This window comes from Rhipicephalus microplus, chromosome 9 (genome assembly GCF_043290135.1).
Source record: "Rhipicephalus microplus isolate Deutch F79 chromosome 9, USDA_Rmic, whole genome shotgun sequence".
Lineage (NCBI taxonomy): Eukaryota > Metazoa > Arthropoda > Arachnida > Ixodida > Ixodidae > Rhipicephalus > Rhipicephalus microplus.
In genome coordinates this window covers 27,560,556-27,585,368 of record NC_134708.1, presented here as the reverse complement: position 1 = coordinate 27,585,368, position 24,813 = coordinate 27,560,556, and the positions used below count along the sequence as shown (strand labels likewise).

General features: G+C 46.6%; 1 protein-coding gene and 1 long non-coding RNA gene across 2 annotated transcripts in view; both read right to left on the bottom strand.

The window, feature by feature from the left end:
- LOC142771634 (uncharacterized) overlaps window positions 1–10,478 on the bottom strand; it is a 36,556-nt gene extending 26,078 nt beyond the window's left edge. The window contains exons 1-2 of the long non-coding RNA XR_012886033.1: window positions 8,611–10,478; window positions 5,927–6,012 (exon numbers count right to left, since the gene is read on the bottom strand). This is a non-coding gene — a long non-coding RNA (uncharacterized LOC142771634). The remainder of the gene's footprint in view (window positions 1–5,926; window positions 6,013–8,610) is intronic.
- Window positions 10,479–11,832: 1,354 nt separating this feature from the next.
- LOC142771637 (uncharacterized) overlaps window positions 11,833–24,813 on the bottom strand; it is a 182,200-nt gene continuing 169,219 nt past the window's right edge. Inside the window, exons 3-4 of the mRNA XM_075873375.1 lie at window positions 13,879–15,743; window positions 11,833–12,233 (exon numbers count right to left, since the gene is read on the bottom strand). Coding sequence (XP_075729490.1) covers window positions 11,927–12,233; window positions 13,879–15,698 — 2,127 coding nt within the window. The 5' untranslated portion in view covers window positions 15,699–15,743 and the 3' untranslated portion in view covers window positions 11,833–11,926. The remainder of the gene's footprint in view (window positions 12,234–13,878; window positions 15,744–24,813) is intronic.

The window sequence follows — 24,813 nt, the reverse complement described above, 5'->3', positions numbered from 1 at the left end:
CGCGTTGCGAACTAAGGAGTGCAAATACCATTCGTCCCTGAACAAAGCGAGAGACAGGGTCGCACATTAAGAAAGACGAGGCGGTCGCGGCTACTAGATCAGCGCTATTGCGGGACCGCTGAAAAATTTCCTAACGGCAATGCTGCGACCGCTATCACTCCTAATTACAGGCTTTAAGCATTGCCGTTCGCTTCTTCTTTGGTCAACCGTTTGTTTTCAGAGTGCTACTTCAAAGGCCATTTTATTTTTTTCAGACTGTGTGCAAAATCCATCAGTATTCTGTGTTTCTCAATCCTCTTTTCCGATGAGGCTTTGTTTGCTGTCTTTGAGTTTCCTTTCCCTGCTATCAGATCGAAGATGCATTCTTACCATCTCCTTTTCTTCTTTCTTCATGAATTGCTGTATGGTTTGTGGAAGCAGTGATTAGTCTTAATTTATCAGTGAACTTTCAATTTCCTTTATTTTACAAAAGAGACAGGCGTGGCTACAGAAAAGCCTGACATTCATACACACACACACACACACACATATATATATATATATATATATATATATATATATATATATATATATATATATATATATATATATATATATATATATATATATATATATATATATATATATATATATATATATATAAACGCGAAGCATACATATAAACACGAAGCGTACAAGTGCACTTGCGAGGTTCATGAACGAAGTCTCAAAATGCAAGCTACGGTAAATTAAATGCGCTTACTTTCTTTTTAGGTGCAGTAAAAATACCCATCAAAATTAACATCTTTTCATTACTGTACTACAATGTCATTTACTTGAAAATTTATTTTTGAAAGCCTAATGTAACTATGGCCCTTCACTTTTTTTAATTCGCGTCTTTTATTGTCAATTCAGGTCCGTATGAAAAAAAAAAGAGTCAAGAACTCTAGCCTCCGAGAAATATGCAACCTTGGTAGTACGTAACCAGTACATGCGGTTTTCCTTGTTGGCGAATGCGACAATGTGCTGGTGTACCCACTTTTGACCTTATGTGCGAGTCGAGAACCTTTTTAGACCGTTATTCACCATTCGTGGCTACCACTCGGTTATTTACGTATAAAACTCGCCTATAAATCTCACAGAGACAGCCAGCTTGGAGAATTTAGTTAAACCCGCTGCGTTGATTGACAGTTATTGAGTTCCAGAAAGAAATAACCCAGTTTTGGCGGTAACTGAAACCTCATTATTACAAACTTACATCTTAGCGAAAATAAGTTCGTTATATCCAAAAGTTCGTTATAAAAGTATATCTTTAACACAGTATCTAATGCAGAAGTAAATTTAATTTCCTGCTCTATAACCAATAGTATGTTTTATCTAGGTTCGTTATATTGAGGTTTGGTTGTTTAAAGTGACATATGCTTTCACTTCAAGCATCTGGCGTGGGTTTTTCTCATTACACCCACCCATATGTAACGTTCAAGACCAGAATCTGCTATGCCTGTACGAACGTCGTGAGCAAATGGCGTTCGTGCCTCGTGCAGTGTAATACCGAGCGGAGCTTGTACCATGAGTCGCTACTACGGGAAACGCCTCCAGCTCTACCCATAAGTGCCAGCGTCTCTACTGACGAGCCAACATCACCTACAAACATCCAGACATCTTCGAGCGAAAGAAGCTGAGCTTGTGGCAAAGTTCTGTCACCGTGATACGTCTCTGGCACTCACGTCTCCATCGCTGTGAATGCCACATAAGTAAACGAACAAAAAGTGTCTGGCAGTGAAGAAACTAGGTTACTGTCCCTCCAGATATATCGCTAACAGCATATTGCTTCCCGAGTCATTCCCTCGTATTGCACGTGGTTCCGGCTGCAGTCACGTGGCCTCACCCAAAAAAACTAGACAACACTGCTGAAATCGGTGCAGCCTGTGTAGACCAGTAAGCAGTCAAGCAAGCAGAACTGTTCTCTGAGGAGGCGCTTACATGCCAGTGTGACAGACGCAATCAGGAGTGGATTTTTATACAGCTGCGCTTTGTTAGATAGCAAAATTTATTTGATGTTTCGCTCCCTTGTATTTCTTCGTTTATTATATGAGCTCCCGTGTTTATCCTATCAAGCGTAATCAACTCCTTACATATGTAATGCTCTCACAATGGGAATAAGAATAAAAATTTTCCAGCTTTATAGCTTTTATTGCCTATTTATGAACTATTCACTGTCTTAAGAAAGGTTAATTAATTATTTATTATGACATAACTTTATATCCGAACGCTTGATGCATCCGTGATGACTTTTTCATTGGATGTAACTTTACGCGCTGATCCTTACGTCTGTAGTCATCGCTATTTTCAGTTTTCTGCCAAAGGCATAGAAATAATCACCGTATCCGCCATGGTCTATTCAACAAAATATATTAGAATAAACTCTCAAAATAGAATAAAAGACATAGCGAGCACTAAAATCAAACGAAAAGAATAGGCCTATGCTATTCTTTAGTGAACTTCACTCTTTTCTATAGCGTATGTTCATTCATTCCTTCATCCATTCAATCACTCATTCATCCATGCAATTACGTAGTCATTCGTTCATTCGTTCGTTCATGCAATCATATAGTCATTCATTCATTAATTCATTCATTCATTCATTCATGCAATTATGTAGTCATTCGTTCATTCATTTGTTCATGCAATCATGTAGTGATTCATTCATTCATTCGTTCATTCCGTGGCACTTCACCAATCAATATGTATCATACGCAACTGGCCCAATAAGTAAGAGAGCTTTGTCTTATGCATTCGCTGAGCTTCTCGCTAATTAGGCTTTAGTAGAATCTACATCAGAAAGACCATTACGGGTATTTTTATGCATACGAACCACGGATGGACGCAACCAGATTTGATCCAAGGAAGAGGGCAGTCTGAACTCTGTTTTGGGTAGTGAGATCTTCCTGTAGGAGCACGGGACGATCAATGACTTCTACGTTAGACATGCGTTGCCATTTAGTTCTGAAGAGGAGGGTAACTCTGTAATAATGAGCAAGGCCTTGGGAACCGAAACGCGGACGTGTATTATGAAAGACTCCCGCTGTATCGATTTCGTGTCTTTCGCTTTTCACGGAAGTTAAGGGGCCGCCAATACGTATGGCCTTTTCGTCTAATTAGGACACGAATACTGTCTAATTAAGACACGAAGGCGTCTGGGCACCCGTGTTAAGGGTATTCAAACAGCACGTGCGGCGCAATAACGCCAGTTTTCCAACGTCTTCTAATTTGTAGAACAATTCGTTGTCTCATCTGTACATATCTGCTGCGTACTGTTCAACTTAGCGCCACTTTATCTTCTGCTGTGAAGTTATCGACTTTAAAAACAAAAGGTGTTAAATTGTCCTACAAACGAACACTTGTAGTACCACTTAAGAAGTTTCGAGTTGATACAGCACAGATCTTTCTCCTGTGCTGGTTAGCTAGTCATTAACTCCAGCAGAGTATAGTTTGATAACAACACGAAAAGTGTATTGATTGATAAAAAGGAACCTATTATCCCACCGAACGCGCTTTAGCGCGTTAAGCAGCGCTCTTTCTCGAGCAGAAAAAAAAAACCAAGTCTCTCTCTGAGACAAATTGTGAGTGTGTGTTACTACTACATTTGCTACATCAGATGCAACTGACGCACGTGCAAGCCAATAGGAGCTCTACCAAAAACTGAAATGTCATCTAAACGGTTGTTACGCCAACCTGTTCTCAAGTTCTTTTGCTGCGTTCTTTGCTTTTGCGCTTTTGTCTTATTGTGTACTACTTCAACAATTATTACACAATTCTTCCGATCTTAATCGTTAGGAATTCACCTACAATTTTATAGAGAAATCTTTTGAAAAATAAATAAAAGTAGATATTATTAAGCAAGATGGAAAACTGGGCTAGTTGGTGAACAGTTTTAGTGGCTTACAGGGCGAGACACATGGATATAGACAAGAGAAAAAAAGGCACAGATAGATAATATTGCATTTTCGTGCATACCTGCACATGAATCATGTGCATCTAAACGGCTTGAAGCGGTGGTCACCAACATTCAGTGTAAATAAAAACAGAAGTTGCGCTTCGGCCCCGCTACCGAGGCATTGTTCACAAAGATTAACGTTTTTCAGTGGTGTGGGTTATATGATCTGGATGATGTGACGTAACCATCTAATACACATAGAGGGAAATTGCTAGAGCTGCGATTGAGAGTATTATCAGGTGTCTGAATGTGGTGGGATTAGAGATGAAGCCTTGCTGTTTTTCTTCTCTTCTTTTCCTATTATCTTCGTGCTATCCCAGTCGGTTTCATGACTCGTGGACACTTCATGCTCATCTGCCGCTCCGCCGCGGTGGTCTAGTGGCTAAGGTACTCGGCTGCTGACCCGCATGTCGTGGGATCGAATCCCGGAATGCGGAGGCTCCATTTTAGATGAAGCGAAGATGCTGTAGGCCCGTGTGCTCAGATTTGGGTGCACGTTAAAGAACCCCAGGTGGTCGAAATTTCCAGAGACTTCCACTATGGTGTCTCCATATTTATATGGCGGTTTTGAGACGTTAAACACCACATATCAATCAAATCACATTATTTGAAAACTCATAATTTGAGACTGCAGTTGGCACATCTGAAACGCGAGGGCTATGCTTATAGTTTGAGTCGTGCGCAAGTCATGTGATACTCAGTTTCGTGTATAAAAATAGAAATGTTCAGGTGGCGTTCAAGAGTGTATATATATATAAATGATGGGGCGGTACTGAGAGCCTTTCTTCGCGCACAGCAATCCGTAAAACAGCCAATGCAGGGTTCCAGTGTCATTCATGTCTGTTTAAGTGCTTTCATCGCCAATATCTACGTGCTTTATAGCATTACGTGAAGAGCAACGAAAGGGGATTTCGAAGACAGGTTTGGCACTCATCACCTTCAAAAAAAAATTAGCTGCTTTGTGCCTGACATCGAAAGTTCAGCGCCAGAAGAGTGTGGCACTCGGCGTTCTTAGCTTAATGGATTCGTTACGCAACACAAACATCACTGAAATCCTCGTCTATAGAAACATTAGAGAACGAATTGAGTAACTGTCATTTCTCTCTCTGTATAGCACTTTGGGAAATACGCGTGCTATTACGCAAAGACGGCTTTGAAGAACGACTCAAGGAAGCAACATAAAAAAGGTAACACAGATACACTTTACCTCGATTAGTTCTAGGAGGAGCCCAGGGAAAACAAAATTTAAAAAAAAAGCTTAGAACCGTCTTTGCAAGATAGAGTCTCAGATATTGCAGGAGACATTGCTTTTGGCATTGCAGGTTCAAGTGGTAATACCGTCAGGCGGCTTTCGAGTGCATTGCTAGGTGCAATAGGTGTATAGAGTCGAAACAAGGCAAGCGAAAGTAAGACAGACTGATTCGGCGGAAAGCGCGAATTGTCGCAAAATAATTCCATGGAAAATGAATCATGAAGTAAACTTTTAACAGTTCTTTTTTTCTAATTTGTTTTTTTTTTATATGCCGAGAACTCCTCACTTTGTTTAGAGGATAGCAATACGTCACTACCAGGAGAGCAGTGGTTTGAAAATGGAGCATTAGATCTGCACAAAACTGAGTAGGTATATAAGTAAAAACAATTTTTATTCTTTCGTAAAAAGATACAGATAGAAGGAAAACAAGGTTGCTACACATGGCAGTTTTTCGAAACACTCTGTACCCAACCCAAGATGGCCTCCTAAACGTGCCTGGGCACCTCCATCCCATTCTCAATTCCTAGCATTGATTTTTCACTATTTTGTTCGCATCAACCATGCTTATGGTCGCAGGAGTTCGACCTTAAGGTTGAACTGCTGCGATTATAAGCTTGATGCGATTAAGGTCGAACTGCTGCGAGTACTGAAGGCGCGTTTGTGATTGCTTTTTGATCCATGTGAAAAGTAAGTCTTACCTCCCCATACTCGAGGGGGTCTCGGAGAGCCCGGAGGTTTGGGTGCGACAAGAACAGCAGATCAATTTCGGTCGTCGCAGGGACATCTGATTAAAATGGTGAGGAAGGGAGAGGAGAGAAAAGCCTTCTTACAACACGTCTGTCTCTAACATGGCGTTGTCGCTGTTCTGAAAATGCAGCGTAGACGCAGTGTGCTAAAAGCATTTGAGGTCCTAAGAAGAACATTGGGAAGGCAGGTGGGCTTGGCGAAATTCGTACGACAAAATCAGAGAAGTTTAAATTCAAGGCCTCGTTCCATTTGTTGCACACATTTAATGAAACCAGACCGACAATGACGCTAAGGAAAGTATGGGGGATGTTATAAGGTGTACTTTTAATGTACACACAAAAAAAGAAAAGCGGACGGTAAGATAACTTGCCGCTGACACGGACCGAACCAGCGACCTTCCAACAACGCGTCCGATGTTCTACCGCAGTGCTACGGTGTCGGTCATCCCTCCATTCACCTTATAGGGTGTGTATGTTCTCTTTGGCGTGGCAGCGTCAGTCCGCCGCACCTGTTACTATTCCGTTGAGTCTTTTCAATAGTCTGGGTAACAAAAAAAAAAAAAACGGTCTGTAAATATACTTGTGTTGCCTTCATTCCCAAAGAGTGTCAAGTTCTGGCAGAATTGATACCTTTAGGTAGTATGCGAGGAATAATTCGACAGCTTCTAGATCGTAATAATATCACGTGCTACTGGACGCGGACAGGAAAAAAAGGAGTGTTTCATACTCACCGTATGGAGTGCAGAATCAATTGTTTCGACTGGGCATCTCAGACGACAACACATAAAGGACCCCATAAGCATCTATTTTCAATTGAAAGCGCTCTGAATCATCTAACTTATGTCGCCAATAACAGACATCGTATTGTTTTATAATCACCTTGCAGAATGTAGCCTCTTGTTTTGTGAAGTTCGAATCGATTTTTCGTCAACCAAGACATTGTGACCCTATCTGTCTCATCACCTATGGCTTAGTGCGTGTCGTGAAAAAGTCAGATCCTTGCCTGCGCAGTCTGAGCAAACAGCACAGCTGGCAAATAAGCGCCACCTCCTGGCAAAGGCAGATTGAGTTCTGTCATGTTTCATCATTGTCTTCTTTTCTTGCTTTTTTAGCCTTTCTACATTTTCGTTCTTTCAAATTCTCATTTTTATTTTGTTCCTTACGAACGAAGAAAGAAAACTTAGAATGCAAGCAGAAAACCTGGTGAATGGGGTTAAGGAGTGAGCTAAAAGAATGCAGTTGTTAAATACTTCATACATACTCCAGGGTTAAAGCCACCTGGCCACCAGCTTGGAATACGCTGTTTTGCAGCCTCGTTAAGATTTCCCCACACCCCTTTTTTCACTTTTCCAAGCATGTTGTTCAACTAGCAGCCTACAAAAAAAAAATAGAGCGTCCTCAGGCCGTGGCCGCATTTAGATGGAGCCGAGAATGCTACTGGTCCGTGTACTTAATAAATTGGCTCAGAAGAGAATTGATACATTGTCTCAAAATAGAGAAGAAAAGCAGGCGGCGCCTGTCCTCCATTCTACTTAGGAAGATGCATAAGAAACCCTTTGAAATGCTGAAGCGAAAAATACTCCAAATTATGTCGACACACTGGCGACTAAAACTACGCGCACGAGCGCAGACCCACACAAAGTTTTCAATTAGGAAAGGCGGGCAGGGGACAAGCTTCACCACAGTGTCATCCCCTTGTAGTTCGAGGCCGAAAAAAACATGAGCTCTGCCATAGGGGAAAAAATGAAAGTGGTGCTCCGACGGTCTGACGCCCTGATAACGGCTAGTAGCGGATCCAGGAGAGGGGGGGGGTTGATTGGAGCAATCTGATCCCCCCCCCCCCCGCCAACGTCCTTGTCAGCACTCCCTCCATCACTTCACTGTTCGTAATCTACCTCTTAAACCATTCAGGACAAATGAGTAGAAATACTGTCAGCACCCATTAACAGTATTTATGCTACGAAGGGTTTTTTCTGCTAGTATAAACAAAAATCGTCATAACCACGCTCCCCTTTCGAATGTTACTTTAGCGACCCCCCAACCCCTAAAATGAGTGGCTGGATCCGTCCCTGCTAACGGCAGCCACGACCTGTCATTGGTGCCCGCACTGACGGTGTCAGGCTGTCAGGTTCTTGAATCCAACCAAGGAGAAATGCAACATAAGCGGCCCTTGGTCGCCATTGACTTAAAAAAACATGCATAGGCATAACCTTACGCATTAAAGAATAACGTGAAATGACCGAATTGGTAAAGGTGTGGGACAAGGTTGGCACCCCTCACCCTATAGATGATTACAGCAAGTGGCTGCCCTTTCTGCCCCTTCCCCTAATCACAAATGTCTATTCGCATGAGTCTTTCCGAACTGAGCTGCAATTCATCAGATCCATCGTTGCAGACGGGAGTCAAAGCTATGAGCTCAAACTCAGTGACGGAAGTTGCTCAAGACCTACCTTTCACGCATTGTCAATATCAATCTTGTGTACCCAGCATTTGTTAGGACACTTTTATAGTAGCCTTACTAGTTTTTATACCATATTCTATTTCGCCGTCCTAATGTGTCTAGAGCGCACAGTGTCAACGTGTCGATCTTGTGTGCCCAGCATTTGTTAAGAACCTCTTGTAGTGGTCTTACTCACTTTTAAGTCGTATTCCGATTTCCCTTGCCAACGCGTAGTAGACCTGCTAACGTCTTTCTAGTAACAAGTGCGAGTTGTACCGCCGTAAGTTCCCGTTTATGCGCAATAAATATCTTGCGTGGTTGTGCGAATCGTGCCTACTTACATTTTAGGCAAGAGAAATGGGAGCAGTGGCGCCGTCTAGTTGTACCAGGCAGAAACAATGTTCTGTGGGAAAGACGCTGTGTGTGCTTCTTGTCGACAGGCGGCGTTCAATAGCTCCCTTGCTACTGGCAAAAATGTTCTGCGAAGAAGCACATCGTACACGCATGAAAATGCCTAGTTTGTTTAGCGCTACATAAACGGCCATGACAAACGCCGAGAGATAAAATAAAATGTTGATTAGATGTTCTGCGTGAGAGGCCTGTGAATGATATTCCTAGTCTGAGATCACGTTGGTGAGGGCCATTGTCTGCACGTTTAATTAGGACTTTTTTGTCGTAGGATCCGTCCAAGCTGTACAATGAGGTTTCCCACCCGAGAGAGAGAATAAAACATTTATTTGCGACAGAGGAAGGAGTGTCAGTGAGTGGGCTCCTTAGCCCCGGGATCCCATTGGTACGGGCCGCTGTCCTCAGTCGTCTCACGAACTGTTGTAGCACGCAGTAGCGCCATCTGTCCGTAAAAGGTGTAAACAAAATACCACGAGATTGGCCCTGCGTGTGCTTTCTGTCGACAGGCGGCGTACCATGGATTCCTTGTTGCGGGCAAAAACGTCTTGCGAAGAAGGACACGCAAGAAAATGCCTCGTTTGTTTAGCGATTTAGAAATGGCCATGACAAGCACCGAATCCTTATCTTCGCGAAATGGGCGTTGAAAGGACTATGAAGAGAAACAGTGTACCCGTTCATATTGATTCCGAGAACTCTAACGCCGTTAATGGTAGCATTTCAAGTTTATGGATAGATTAGTTTCATTTTCAAATTTCTGCCGAGGTCACCAAACGTGTTGTCACAGACTTCAAAAAGTATTTTTCTTACTTTAATAAAATTGTCTCAATGCAACTTTACGAAATTTGCTATAACATATCTGCCCCATCAGAGGGTGTCAAATGGACGAAATATTGGTAAATATCTACTTAAGAACAAGTGTAGGTCGTCGCAATATGACTTAATTACTTTTTCTGCCAAGATATAGAATGAATAATGAATAGGCTTAAATTGATAAAGTGTTCTCGGATGCCATTATTGCTGTCATGAAGGGCTCATTGTTAGAGGTAAAAATCAAGGTCGAAGTACAATGGTTAAATTTCCCGCCAAGATCTGAACGCGTGGCGTTATGCATTTAAACGCGTATTTCTCTATTTTGTAGACATTGGCTCGCTACGTCAGAAGACATTGCGCTTCACTTTTACTATCTATGGGAGCTACGTAGCCCTTGGTAAACTCCATCAAAATTTCTGATTATCTCATCCCAATGTAGAAGTCATCAACATTCTTGGGATGCTTAAAGGGGCTAATGGCACTAATGTGCATGCAGTAATTGAGTTCACAGCTAATACGAAAAGCAAGATGCAGCTCCTCACTCGGGTCTCCAATGCTAGAAGTGCCCTCCGGGGGGACAATTCACTAAAGTCGTTCCACGCTTTCTTAATGAGCAACAATGCATACTTACGTGTATGCCATGTACTGCTGAGAAATACTAAACTTAACCTCCTACTCCGCAAGAGCATCAAAAGAGTGCCAGGCATTCCTTCGGGTAGTAGAACGGAATGCCTCTTGCAGCTAGGTATACAGAACACAACTGCTAGCTTCCTGGTTAGCTTAATATCCAGAGTGACCGCCCTGGATAGGCGTTGGTCCCGGGTTCAAACCCCGGACGAGGACGAATTTTTCAGCAACTAAGAGGCTTTTCCTTCTGAGAAATTCGTATGCATTTCCTTGTGGCTTCGTGCTACAAAGAAATGGTTGTCTTTTTTTCTTGTCTTTGGGTCATAAGGATATTTCTCTTCCCACCATGGTGTGAGGAGAAATATCCTTATCCTGAGGCCAGCCGGAGGTCATCCGGTTATATCCTGAGGTCAGCTGGAAACCGAGTGGTGCATCATTTGGTTTCCGGCTGACCTCAGATCACATCTGGCCTTCATGGCCAACCAAGCGAGATCACCCACGCCCGAGCACGCGTACTTAAGTGCTGGACGGCCTGGCGATCTTCAGACTCCAACGTATCCAGTGGTGTTCTCCTAATTGTCAACGAGATGACGAAGTATTGCCAGCTGGGCAGAAGGGTCTTCACCGTTCCTCGTGTGAAACTCTCTAGAGCACGGGCATCTACTCTCCACATGCGTCAAACAGTTCCGACAGTCCGTTCATTGACTGCTTTGATTCAGCAGGTACACGCTGTGGAAGCTCATCTACGCTAGACCACATGTTCTGGAAGCGAACCTCATTACAGAATTCTGAACGCATGACCGAAGAGGAGTGTATATCTACGCTCAGGATCTCAGACATTTAATATCTACTCGGGACCGTACAGAGGGCCCGCGGCGCGGTGATGAGGCACGGCCAAACCATGCATCCCTAAGTGGGAGCGGCCCGCTGCTCTACCGCCTTGAGCGGTGATGTTCAAGACATTGATAAAGATCTGCCTGCCTGCCTGCCTGCCTGCCTGCCTGCCTGCCTGCCTGCCTGCCTGCCTGCCTGCCTGCCTGCCTGCCTGTCTGCCTGCCTGCCTGCCTGCCTGTCTGCCTGCCTGCCTGCCTGCCTGCCTGCCTGCCTGTCTGTCTGTCTGTCTGTCTGTCTGTCTGTCTGTCTGTCTGTCTGTCTGTCTGTCTGTCTGTCTGTCATAGCGCAGGTATTACGCAATTGTTATAGCTACAAATAATAAGGCTTTGTTGACTGTTGCTTTTAGATGGGTTGTGCCTGGCTAAAGACATTGCAGCAGGACCTCGAGCGCTTGAACGGGCTAATTCATTGCCCGCCTAGCGTTCCGCGAATGAGCTCTGCGATTGATGTCTTTCGTCCCATCTCTATACAAATAGTTCCCTCGGCGATGCCCAAATCAGCGTGAAAATCGCGGAAAACCGTAACGGATATGTTCTTTAAGAAGATTTTTAAGAAGGGAAATTTTTGAAAATTCATATATATAGGAACTACAGGAACAACTAAACTCGTTCGCACATTCAAGTGGGAAGATGTTGAAGGGCTTCTTATTCAGAAGAGGTTAATAGCACCAGTGGTTGCGGTCCTTTCTCTCATTGTAATCTTTATTTCTGACTTTCTCCCAGAGCTCTTCCATTCCATTGGCCCAATGTGATTTTGGTCCTTGATGTTCAGCTTCAGGAACACATGCTGGTGAAGGTGAAGCTCTTGACATCGTCGAAGCTCAGGTATCGCCTCACGAGGCGCCAACAGTCGTCGCCCAGGTCAGGCAGTTGCATTCCGCAGTCTTCCGCTGGAGGCGCACACGTCACGCGCTTCTTCACGACGCCGGTGAGTCTCATGAAGTCGTGCAGCCCTTCGATGCTCCCCAGGTGGCGTCGGAGTGTCGTGGCGACTTCGGCAGCTGCGATGGCCGTCTTCTTGGCGAGCTCTCTGACCAGCGCGGGACTTCGTGCGACTCTCTCCAATGCGCTGGCAGTGTACCTGTTTGCAAAGATATGAGTGGCAAAAGTAGCAGTCATTCCAAAAGAACGGGTGATGTGAGTGTAAATTTAACACCAACAAGCAGCCAATAAAAGATAATCAGCAAGCCTTTTTTTACTGAAGCCACAAAGACGCGTGAACTTTTGTCTGCCTTCATACATTGTATTGACTCGAAACAATCGTGCTAAAGACTCCGTGCATAGGAAAACCCTGTTGTGGTGTTCTTCCGAGCAGACACGCATCGAGTCAAATTACCCCATGGAGGAAGGACCACTTAATAAGAAAGCTGCAAGTGCTCAGTTGATGAGATCACGAAAGTACGCTAAGCACAGCCTCGTCCATTTTTGCGTAAAGCGCACAAGCAACAGCCTTTGCTCTGCAGGAGGTCCCCTTGCGGCCGTTGTCATGTGTGGAGGAGTCTGCAAAGCAAGGCGCCAACTAACAACGTTAATCACAACGTGCGCAGATCTGCCTGTCTGTAAAGCCACGCACATGCCTCAATACCCAATATTTGACCACGAAACTTGCCTCCGCGTCACTCCGCAGGGTAAAGCTAGCAAGTAGATAGCAAGTCCTGTCCTAAACAGATGTGGACGGTGATGTACATTCGCTCTAATAACTTTAGGGTGCGCAGTATTTTCAGCATTTTAGCATCAGCTCCTGCGAATTATATGCAACTCAAAAACGCTGCATGCAGTCGCTAGTTGCTAGAGAGATGTAAGTAGAAAAACATTCCACTAAATGAATCTTTATTGCAGTTGATGTGGTCTGGAACTGCATACTTTGACGTTAGGCTAAGCTTTTTTACCAGAAAATTGTGCATTTAGGCTGACCTCCGAATTTCTGCTGCATCATAGAAGTTTGAGGTACAAATCTTAGCCACAGTACCAAATTGATAATTTTCATGCAACTTTTCACGTCGTGCGGTGTGGCTTCCCCACTCCTTACTACAGCTAATCTGCAGGTTTGTCTGATTCCTTGGTTGAATGTTTGTAATGTCGAGCATTAGTACGTGGTATTGTCCTTTGTCAATGAAGAAGCAGTACAATTGACGTCCCACTGTATAACTTCCTATGATTATATATACGCTCGCTTTCAGTAAGTTTCTGTCGCACGAACAAACAAGCCCTCGAAAAATTTCCTTTCTTCATTAAAAGGAGCACGCCACGAGGCTTCATCTCTGTTGAACCTCCACGCTGACGCCAATCGCGGGCGCCACTTGTTCGTAGCACTTTTCACATTTCTCAGGTGGCCTGACCAAAACATATACTATCGAGTTAACTCGTCCATTCACGGTTATTCTTTTCGAGACGAGTTGTTGGGACAAATGAGTTACTACCGTAAAGGAGTAAACCTTATGCTTTAACTCATCATCTTCTTGAAACGGCAGGGAGTAACAGTTTGTCCCCTTAAAGCTTGTTCCAAAATAAAGTACGAATATTTCATTCTTTATAGGAAGTGGTGTTAATAGCAGTACACTTAACCTCCAGAGCGACTAATCACTCTGTCTTCTTTAGTAATTCACACCTCAGTGTATAACATTCTTTTTTACCAAATATACATTTTCAAGGCGTGACCTTTGTACCGGAAAAGCACTGTATCCGATTTACAAACGAAAATAAAAAAGACAACATGAAAGACGAACCTATCGAGAGGTGGCGTCTGGTTGAAGGCAGCTGCACGTTCCACGAGGCCGCAGTTCCTTCGCGTCGTTTCTCGAATTGTGAACAAGCACCACTTGACATCGACGCTCACTTTCGCAGCGTGCAAGTTGACTTCGAGAAGAGCGTAGTTGTCGTCAACGGTTTCCGACAGGAGCGAAACTAATTCAGTGGCGTCTCCAAGTGCCGGGTTCTCAAGATACGACACTCGGCTTATGTACCGACTGTGGCCTATAGTGTGAGCGAGCCAGTCAGTGTAGCAAAAATCGCCGTTGATGAAAATATCGAAGTCCGAGATGCTGGTGTTGGCGGACATCGACTCGAAAAAAAGTTCCCAGCACGGTGAGGTAGCGGTGGTTTCCGGTTCCAGTGGACTTGTCACCATCAGTCTCAGTTTCCGAAGTGCAGTAGTCTCCCGGATATATTTAGCCAGGGCAGAGAACAAAATCTCGCCAGCCTCGAATACGTCCAGAGAGATGAAGGTGACGTTATCGAAAGTAGTTAGTTCTCGTAAACCATCAATTTGTACGCTCTCGTCTCTGCCGAGGTGGATGCCCGTGAAGACACCGAAACGTAAGAGATTTACTCCTAATCCATGAACGTAATGTCCGAAGGAAACGTGTGCAGACGGCTTTGTGAGTGCCAATGCCTCCAGTACAGGAGGAAACGTTTGGTAGTCTCGGGTGAGCCTATGTATGACCTCGAGCTTCTTGAGATGTTTGTTCCTCGGCAGCTGGGTGAAGAAGGCAATCCAGTTATTCGGATGCCACAAGCAGTACGGAAGCGCAAGCTTTTCTAATGTCCGGTTAAGGGCCAATGCATCCGCGAAGCGCGTCAGTGTTACCTCCGATATCTTGGCATACGCGTTGCCTGCCCAGCCAACATAAAGTTCCCTCAAGGTGCTACATTCTGTCAGTATACTGGTGATGAAATGCACGGTCCTTTCGCCGCCACAAACATCTAAAACTCGGAGCGTAGAGAGGGTGTCATTTCTGACAAGGACCTTGTCAAGAAGGAGCGTCTCGCAATCCACGTTGTGGCCGGACACCGTCAGACTCGGAAGGAAACCGTTGCTCTTCACATATTTCCCGAGTGGTCCTGGTGGCTTGGTGGTATTCCAATACGTCGCCAGGTCAACCCACTTTAGCGTCGAGTTGGCGGCCAGAGCGTCGATAAGTGTTTTGGGTGGCTGGCTGAACCCGAAAGACGATTGGATCACCAGGGAAGTAAGGCATTTCGTACTTCTCAAAAGCGTCGATATGTCATTTGTGGCTTCTGCGCATGCGCACATGCCGGAGAAACTCAGCACTTCCAGACTGCGAAGCCTAGGAAGGTGTTTTGTGACATGGCCCTGCGCACTGCAGTCTTCTTCGAAAAGGTGCAGTGTCAGCGTCTTTATCCTGGAGTTTTCCGGCAGTTCCTGCAAAACGGTCTGGCCGTGTGGCTTCCCCGGGCTGTCCCATATCTCGAGTGCGGTGATGCATACGTGGGTTTTGAGTAGCCAGCGTAGAAAGGGAATCGCCCGGTGTGGTTCTGGAACGGCAAAAGGCACCAACTCTTCGTGGATGCTCGCCAAGGACAGCAAGCCTCCTCTTTGTTCCCGGAGCTCCAGGTTGATGTCAAAGAGCAGCTTGTTGCAGTATGGCAGACAGTTGTTTATCTGGCACACCTGATCATTGTTCGAGGTGCAAACCGGTCGGTAACGATCGACGTCTGCGGAATTCACGGCGGCGCTTGCGTCGCCGCTTTTTTCGAGGGCTGAGAGCGATGCGTCTTGCTCTCTCTCTGGGTGGATCCTGTCCATAACGCTCCGCCTTGGTATCGTTCAACCCCGCTTATCTGATTGAACCTGCGCAATAAAAAATACACAATATTCGATTATTTCCAAGGTTGCAGTGTACTGCGGTCAGAGATAATTACAGGGTGAATGAGCCCAATTCACTAATAAGCTAATGTTGTATGCCTTCACACTGCGGATGCATTGGCATAGTCAGTAGGTGGGAGGGGTTCTAAACTGTCCCCTGTCAAACTTTTGTATTAATTTTGAGTGTGCATGTATACACGAATACATAAAAACACAAGCACGTTCGTGCATTATCAGCGATTGAACCGTTCCCACTCTACAAAAAAAAGATTTTTGGTTTCCCCTATGTGGTTGAGCCCGCAATGCTTTCAAAATCCTGCATCAATTTGTAGAGACATGAGCAAAGCTTGACACACTCTTCGATGCATTTCTGGTTGAGCAATAATTAGCCATTCACCGAATACTCACGAAAAAAAGAAATTTCGTAACATATATATCTGGTACGGCGTTCGTCTGCCCTAGTGACTTGTGCAAGGTCAAATTATATTTGTCGCAAAACTTGGAACCAAAGGTGGTCGAAATACTATTGTCCCAGACATCAACGCCCGCCTTACAATTGAAGTGCTACAAGGTAAGGGAAGAATTAAGACAACCGAGAAGTTAACAGAATTTTAGGGGCGAAACTCTTTAAGGCGTGGGTCTGTCCATCCCTTGTATGTATATAGTAGTACGTAGCCACCGGTGTAGTAGTACGTAGCGGGTACGTGCCACAGGGGGGATGCGAGATGGGAGATGGCGGTACTTGGAGTGTTCACTAGATGGACGCATGGACGGATGGACAGACAGACTAGCGTACGAATGGACGGATGGATAGACGCGCGGACGTGCGGAGGGATGGACGCACGAAGAGACAGACAGACAGATGGATGGTTGCACTCACGGATGGACGCGCGGACAGACAGACGGTTGCATGGATGGACGCAAAGATGGTTGCGCGGACGGATGGAAGCAAGAACGAACGGATGGATGGAAGCATGGACGGGCTGACGGATGTTTCCCCCCACTCCTCATCCTTCACACCGTGGATATGCTGTGTTTTGTTTTTTAATATTCCTAATGTTATATTCGCCAAAGTAAACTAGAAACTTTCTTTACGGTTTCCTGACACTTGCCTATATAGTTGATTCCCTCATTTTTCATTTTCACTGAGCGCCCCAAATAGGCGGAGAAGGGGCGTATGCAGTCAGTCTGCTATGTGTGCTATAGCGTTTAGTTCAGCGTGTTGTAGGGTCCACGAGGCATCGCCCACTTTTGCGTCATGGTTTTTGGCGTTCTTTCTGTTTATTTATTTGCTTGTGTGTGTGTGTGTGTGTGTGTGTGTGTGTGTGTGTGTGTGTGTGTGCGTGCATGCGTGCGTGTGCGCGTGTGCGTGTGTGTGTGTGTGTGTGTGTGTGTGTGTGTTTACTGGCGTGACTTCTCAGAGCTCAACTGGTTCAGGGAATGTGTCGATAACTGGTTGCTTCATGACTAAAGACTGCTTTCGCTGGGGAAACTCTGGCGTGCCCGTGACAGTCGTGATGGCGTATGCGGCACGTTAAGCGAACGAACGCTGCACTTTAAGATTTCCGATGTGATATTCCCAAGCCCGCTGTATCCCTGCAGTGCATGCGTCGAGGCGCACAATTTCGATGGCTGCGGGTGAGATTATGGAAGCGGAGACGCTGGGCTTTGCACCCATGCCACACTGGAGTTGCTTGGGGGTGCTTTTGATAAATCGGCATGCCGAATGTGACTTGATGATCGGGTTCTTGATTTGGACCTTGAGTGGGAGGTTGCTTTACCCTGACGAGATCGTTACTCCGATAGGCTCCGATAGGATAGGTTTGTGATGTCCCGTGACTGGGGTAGCTACACTCATCCAAGGCAGGCGGGTTATCGTCATTTGAGGTTGGCTGCATCGCTGATGACTCGGTTTGTAGCGTCTTTTCTGCTTGTGCTGCGTTAAGCGGTTCAGGCTTTTTGGCGAAGCGGTACTGGCATCTTCAGCTGTTATTCATGTGTCCTCCTTGACAGACGATACCACGTGCTTGGCATGTTGGTGGCGTTCCTTGCGGCGGTGGCTCGTTGTCTTCTCCGCAACGCGGGCAGCGTCGGTGCCTAGGTTGAGGGCACACATCGGAGTGGTGCCCAGTCTTGCGGCAGTTGACGCATGCGTCTACTTTGGGAAAGAAAAGGTATACTCGGATGAGACCTCCACAGTGTAGAAGCCATCTAGGTAGGTGGTCCCCGAGCAGCGTTATGAGTAAATTCTTCGCTTTTCCCATGCGTCTGCTGCCTACTATTTGGTAGTCGGGGTTGCTTTCTTGAAGGCTCTTCAGCGTCTTATTATCGGTGGGAAGCGAGTGGGCGTAGAAAGCGATACCTGGTATCGCGTCGTCGGGTGGCGGGGCATACCAACGCCGACTAAATTTCGAGGCCGAAAGGCTGCCGCAGTGACGTCAGAGGTTGGGGTCCCAGTTGCCCAACTGAGCATGCTCAGTAAGACTTTTTTTTTTCACATCTTTTATTCGGCCCAATCAAGCCGCAGCAGCAGCGAGAGCGGGAGCGCTGGTTCTCCTAAAACGTGAACGAAACGCAGGCTTCCCGCCGCGATCGCGGCATAACTGGGCACGGCCGGACTCGACTCCTTCTCCGGCGCTGGCCTAAGGAGCGTGCGGAAGGAGCGTCGAGTCCGGCCGTGAACTGGGCCCCCAACCCCTGACGTCACTGCGGCAGCCTTTCGGCCTTGAAATTTAGTCGGCGTTGGGCGTACATGTGTAGCTAAATCTGCGGTCTTCTCCGAGGAGGATTGACGTGATGCGTTGTTACGCGATTGCTCGGTCGGTGGTAGCCACACTAACCGGGAAGTGGTTATGTTGTAAGAAGGAAAAAAAAGATAAGTGAGCCCCGTAACTGTCTGCTTCAGGGAGCGACTCGTCAACAGTAGCTCACAAGGGATGGGTGTGAGGAGGGATTAAGAGGATAGGAATAAAGGTGTAGAGAGAAAGAAAGAGAGATGAAGTAAGCGTGAAAGCGTGAGTGCGAGGACATATCAAGGGGATAGGAGAGATAGGAAAGATTGGAACACCGTCACAGGAGTCCGAGGACGGGGCACCACTTGCGAGAGCTTTTGTCGTCGTCAAGAGATGGCGTTGAGCAAGTGCAGTAGGTCACAGCTACACTGTCGTCGAAGGTCGGCGTCAGGCGGTGACGTAGGGCGAGCGCAGTCGGCCAGAGCTACGCTGACGTGGAAGATCGCGAGGGCACAACCGGTCGGCACGGAATCCAGCGAGCGAGTGACCACGGTGAAAGTGTTATTCCTTGGGTGTGTTATTCTTTGGGGGTGTGCGTATTTGGTCACGCTTGGCGCGGTCCAGGTCACACAGAGATGCCGCTTTAAGCAGTGCTCTTTGCAGGTCTCCGGGTGATGTGCGCGTGAAGTCGATGGGTGTCTTGTGGCGTCCCACGATGTAGTACGTGTGCGACGGCAGTCTTGGCAAGGGATGGCGTTTCAGTTCCGGTGGAGGCCGCGGGGGTTAGTGCAGTTTTGGGGGCTTTGCTTTGTTTGCGCGTAGTTCATTTGGGCTTGTTGCTCAGTGCCTGGTGACGTTTCGCCTGAGCTCGAAAACCTCCAGGTGGTGTCCAGGAATCGTCTGACCATTCCTCTAGAGAGATTTCGATGCCGTCGACCTCGATTTTTATGTCGGCTGGTGTCCCGGTGGCCGTGAGAGCGGCGTCCGGTGCAGCGTCGCTAGGCCTATAGGCGTCCAGTGCCGGGGCTTGGCGGCGTGGTGTGAATAGATGAAAAGCTTACTTGAAAATGATGACCAATATCTATCGGAAAGTTATATCCTCTGGACCGGTATGATTTGCGGAAACCATTCGTATAAGAAACGTTGAGCTATAGGCACGTCTTCCTACTGACGCATCGGAAAACACCGGAGCTTAGTGCAGACGAGTCCAATCGCTTCCAGTGCGCCACGCCTTGGCATGAACGCGTGAAAAAAACCGTGCCTTTTACGTTTACCTTAATTGCCAAGCAGTGTCTGCGTCAATATGAAACGCTGATCGCGCGCATTCATCACTTTCCACAGTGGTGCGAAACTCATACCCAACTATTTCGCGTAGTTGTACGGGGTAGCTCCGCTCCCGTAAATCTTTCTCGCCATGGAAGGGTGTCCGCGAGCATACGAATGAAACAACGAATGAGCAACGTTACAAGTAAACGCGCAGTAACCACGATCGGATGTGCATCCGATCGTGGTGCGTTGTGCACCACGAGCCATGGCACAACGCACCATGGCTCGTGGCAACGCACCATGGCAGAACGCACCACAGGTGCGTTCTGCCACCACGAGTTAGTGGTGGCACAACGCACCTGTGCCCCTCCCCACCCCACCCCCAAATTTCATAGCCGTGCTCCCGCACGTCATCAACAGGAGTTGGTTAGCTTGCTCCTCTCATGGTTTCAATGACCGAGGTTGATGCCTTCCCCGGCTAACATGACGCAGCGCGTCATAGTGAGCCACATAATAAATTAACGCGTCTACATACCTGTCCAGAGATGCCAGCGACGTTGTCCGGAACGATGTCGTGGCAGAGCGCGTGATGGAACAGTGTCGAGAAAACTGAAGGATCTCGATGACAATGATAATTTGGCTTTCCTATCTTCGCGCGCAGGTAATAGGAGGACACTGAGGTGGTCGATTCATGGAAATGCCACTCGTCCCGTTTTCATTCTCCTCCCTTTTTGGGTGCGCTTTAATTTGCGGCTGAAGTTATTGTCCTTAAGTAAATACCGACTATGCCAGGAAAGTGTTTCGTGAAAAGATTCATGTGAACCTTCGGAGAAGAAAACCAACGCAGAACAAATTGCAAGCGACATCAGTAGATGGTTTACGATGACATTGAAGTGGAAGTTTACGCCAGTTGCAAACAGAGTGACACTAGAAGAGCAAACTAAAAGCAGTAGTAAAGAAAAAAATTAAACGAATAGTACCGCAAAAGTTATTTCAGAAGCATTATGCGTTTATTTAGCACCCATGATAAAGAAAAACTTATATGGTGAGAGGCGAGGGGAGGGGAATAAAAAAGGTGATCGCACCACTGCAGAAGTGCGTGCTTGAATGGCTTTGCATTGTGGCATAGGCTCGCAGTAAGGGCAGTGCAAGTAACGGCGCGAAAAGGTGGAGAGGAGGAGCTTATATAAAGTGCTCTTTACTAACTCACTTTTTAATTGTCCTTTCCTGGCTATAACATGAGTTTCAATAAGCCAAATAGCCCAGGAAGCCACCATTATTCGCTAGTAATACTTTTGTGATTGCTTCCTATGCGTGTCCTCCGTGTGCTGGTGGACCAAATTCTGCGGTAGCTAACTGTCTTGCTGTTGTTGTTTTCCTCAGGATGCAAGCAATCTGCAAAATATCTCTGTTGCTCCACGTTTATGTTAACCTTGATCTTATAGATTACATGCGTATTAAAAGGTTGTAATGTTTATATGCGCCACCTTGCGTTCGTATGTGAAAGGGGGGGGGGGGTTGTAAGCATTCTGCCACAGAACAAAGGCGGGACAGAAAGAAACGGCACGAGAGCGAAAGTGGAATCAAACAACCAGCAGACAAGCTGAGAGAAATACGAAATGTTTTAAGCGCACAAAGAAATACAGAATCGACCTTTGCGGGAAGGGTATACTGGGCATGAGCAATAACCGAACAGGTAGCGTCCTCTACATGGTATTTCACTTTTGCCCCACCGCGGTGGTCTTGTGGCTAAGGTACTCGGCTGCTGACCCGCAGGTCGCGGGTTCAAATCACGGTGGCTGCATTTTCGATGGAGGCGGAAATGTTGTATGCCCGTGTACTCAGATTTGGTTGCACGTTAAAGAACCCCAGGTAGTCGAAATTTCCGGAGCCCTCCACTACGGCGTCTCTCATAATCATATGGTGGTTTTGGGACGTTAAACCCGACATATCAATCAATCAAATCATCAATTGGTATTTCGCTTTTGGTTGAAGAATGTAAGCCCGGCCGGTCACCGGTCGTACAATCGGTTAAGCGGCCCTGCTTTCGTAGTGTGGGCAAATGTGCCAGCTCACTGCGCCAATTATTTCACCAAGAAAAAAGCGTGAAGTTCTTGCTGGGCCGGGTGGTTCACCTGTAAGTACGAGAAAAACCTACGAAAATACTGGTGACGCCATGTGGTTGAATGCGCTTTCTTCGTCCTTGTCCTGAGTTTTCGCTGGTTTTTCTCGCACCTAAACCGAAAAGCCAGCGCTGACTTCGACAGGCTCCACTCCACGAGGCTGCGCGACGAAAAGAGTATTGTTCGGATAACGGCATGTTAGATTACATAATGCTGGGGGAGGAGGAAACAACCGTTTCTGAAACAAATGAGATTGGCGCACGCACCCTGCCGTGGGTGCCGAAATAACTAACCACGGACCTTTTTAGATGCGGAAGCATCTTATACTCGCGCCTTGTAGTGCGCCGTCCGCGCCGTCCACGCCGTCCGCACCGCTTCTCGAACATTCGACAGCTGACGCGCGCGCATGCGCCGTCGCGCCGTCGCCCACTCTTCCACCATCTGTGCATCCCTTCCACCTCTACACACCGCGCGCGCTTCACTCCTCCACCATCTGTGCACCCTTCCTCCTCTACACACCGCGTTCGACATCTACAATTCTCCTGATTCTCCAGTGGACGCGCATGTGGCGTCGCGCTTCGAGAACATTCAACAGCTGACAGTGCATGCGCCGTCGCGCTGCATATATACTCAAGGTCGGCGCTCGCTCGCTCAGTTGCCGCTCGTCGGTTGGTTTGTACGGCGCGTCGACGTCCAAGGTCGCGGTGAAATGAATTCCAACGAATCCACAAACACAATGATCGACGTCCCTTCGACCAGCGCCGCCCTTTCGCATACGTGTGTACGTGTTCACTCATTTAACACCCCCTCCTACAACCACGTTAACCAATTTAGCCATCGACCCAAGTAAGTCGCAATTTAACACCCCATTTCACAACCACGTTAACCAATTTAGCCATCGACCCAAGTAAGTCGCACTTTAACACCCCGTTAACCAATTATATGCTCCGCATCCTCCTCAGTGTTCCCCCGAGGGAAGCTGCGGGGAATTTTTTTTTTAGTGTATACCATGGCAGAACACAGACTCGCGTGTATGAGCGCTTTTAGCATACCGCACAATACTGTGTGTGTTTAGAAAAAGTGGTTAACGATTTATAGTACTTAGTACTCTACTATACAATACTGCCGTTAGTACACGAGGATGCGCTCTGACGTATCAACACGAAACACGATTGAAATAGAAGCATGGGTAATATAATAACCACAATGGTGGGAACTGCAATCGTAGCCGCCTTATGTATGGTATGAAAACCTCCTGTCATGTGAAGAAGGCGTCATGTTGCGTTTAATAATAAAAATGGCAGCATATTCACGGAGTAAATGATGGATAGTGGGGCGAAGCATCCGTCCGTCCGTTGGTTCTTGCTTCCGTCCATCGATGCGTGCGTCTGTGTGGCCGTCCGTGCGTCTGTTCGTGCGTCCACACGTTCAGTCTGTGCGTCCGTCCCTGCTTTCGTCCACGCATCCACTCCTGCGTCCGTCCATGCGTCCATTCGTCCATGCAGCCATCTGTGCGTACGTACGTGCATCTGTCTGTGTGTCCGTTCGTCAACCTATTCAACACTCCAAGTACCACCATCTCGCATCTTTTCATCATATATTCCTCATATAGAAGCACCGCCATCCAGCGGACATTCCAAGGACTGAACGAGAGGAGACACACGCACACTTTCTTACGGCTTTCGCTTCGTGTCTACTTCCCACCTTTAACCACCTCGTGTTCATGGTATATACTAACAACACAATCGAGCAAATGCAATGGTTGTTCATACGCGGAACGTTAGGGATCGCTAGAATCATCACTAGTTCACTGTATTTATGGCACTGCGGCCCAACGCTCGCTAAACCTTTCTAAAACCTAGGAGGTTACGCCAAGCGAGTATAACGTAGCAACCCTTTCTTGTCTTCTGTGCGTTGTTGAACAATAGAAAATTCGCAGCGTGCGCGTTGACTAAAAGTCGAATTCTCCTGTCTCTCATTCCCCCTCAGCAGCCATTGGCATGTACATTGAGCACAATCTTTTATTGTTCAACAACGCACAGAAGAAATCTCTCACCGGCACCACCTTGGAGGTCAAAATGTTATACTTGTTACGCACTACTACATCGGCTACGAGGGACTTCGCCCCTAAAAAGCTTCGCCCCTAAAGCATCATCCCGCTAATACTGTTATACTTGCGAGCGCATTGACGCATATTGATTTGACATTTCGGTGACTTTGACTAGAGACGCATTTATTAGAGTGTACTTGAAGAACTTATAGTACGTTGCACCTATATACAGAAATCTCTCCCGGCAACACGGTCGTAGTGCGTTCCAGCGATGTGACCCGACCTATAGCTGCTGTTTTCACGTAAACACCGGACTTCACGGACGGTGCGCAAGCCGCCTTCACCAAACCGAGTTCACCGTTAGATGTTTCAAAAGCGAACTTCAAATGCCTAACACGTATCGTTCTTCATTGAAGGAGCAAGTGCTATCAACGTGCTCATTGCGAACAGCCGAGGTGGCGGAGTGCAGGTATACCTTGTCGTTCCTCGGGCTGAAACGCGAGAAATGGTCGTTCCACACAGTTTATATACAAAAGTAAGCGGAATTTTCTACATCTTTTACTATGTTCTTTCAATAATAGGCATGTGTTTTCGGCGCTAAAGCAACAAAAACAAGCGCACGTGAACCGCTGAACATCGCCTTGTGCATTTTAGTTTGCGAAGACGTTTCCAACCAAACGCCAGAGTGAAGCTTTCCTGTTTGCACGACAGGGGGCACTCACGTTTTCCGCAAATGGTCAATTATCACAGGTGAACAACACTCATGGCAGGCACATTTTTTAAAGCGCGAAGCTCCTTAAACTGTAGGTCAGGCGTCTCCTGTATGTTGTAGCCACCTCTAGTTTTAGTCCTTAGAATGTCCGCTGGATGGCGGTACTTGTACA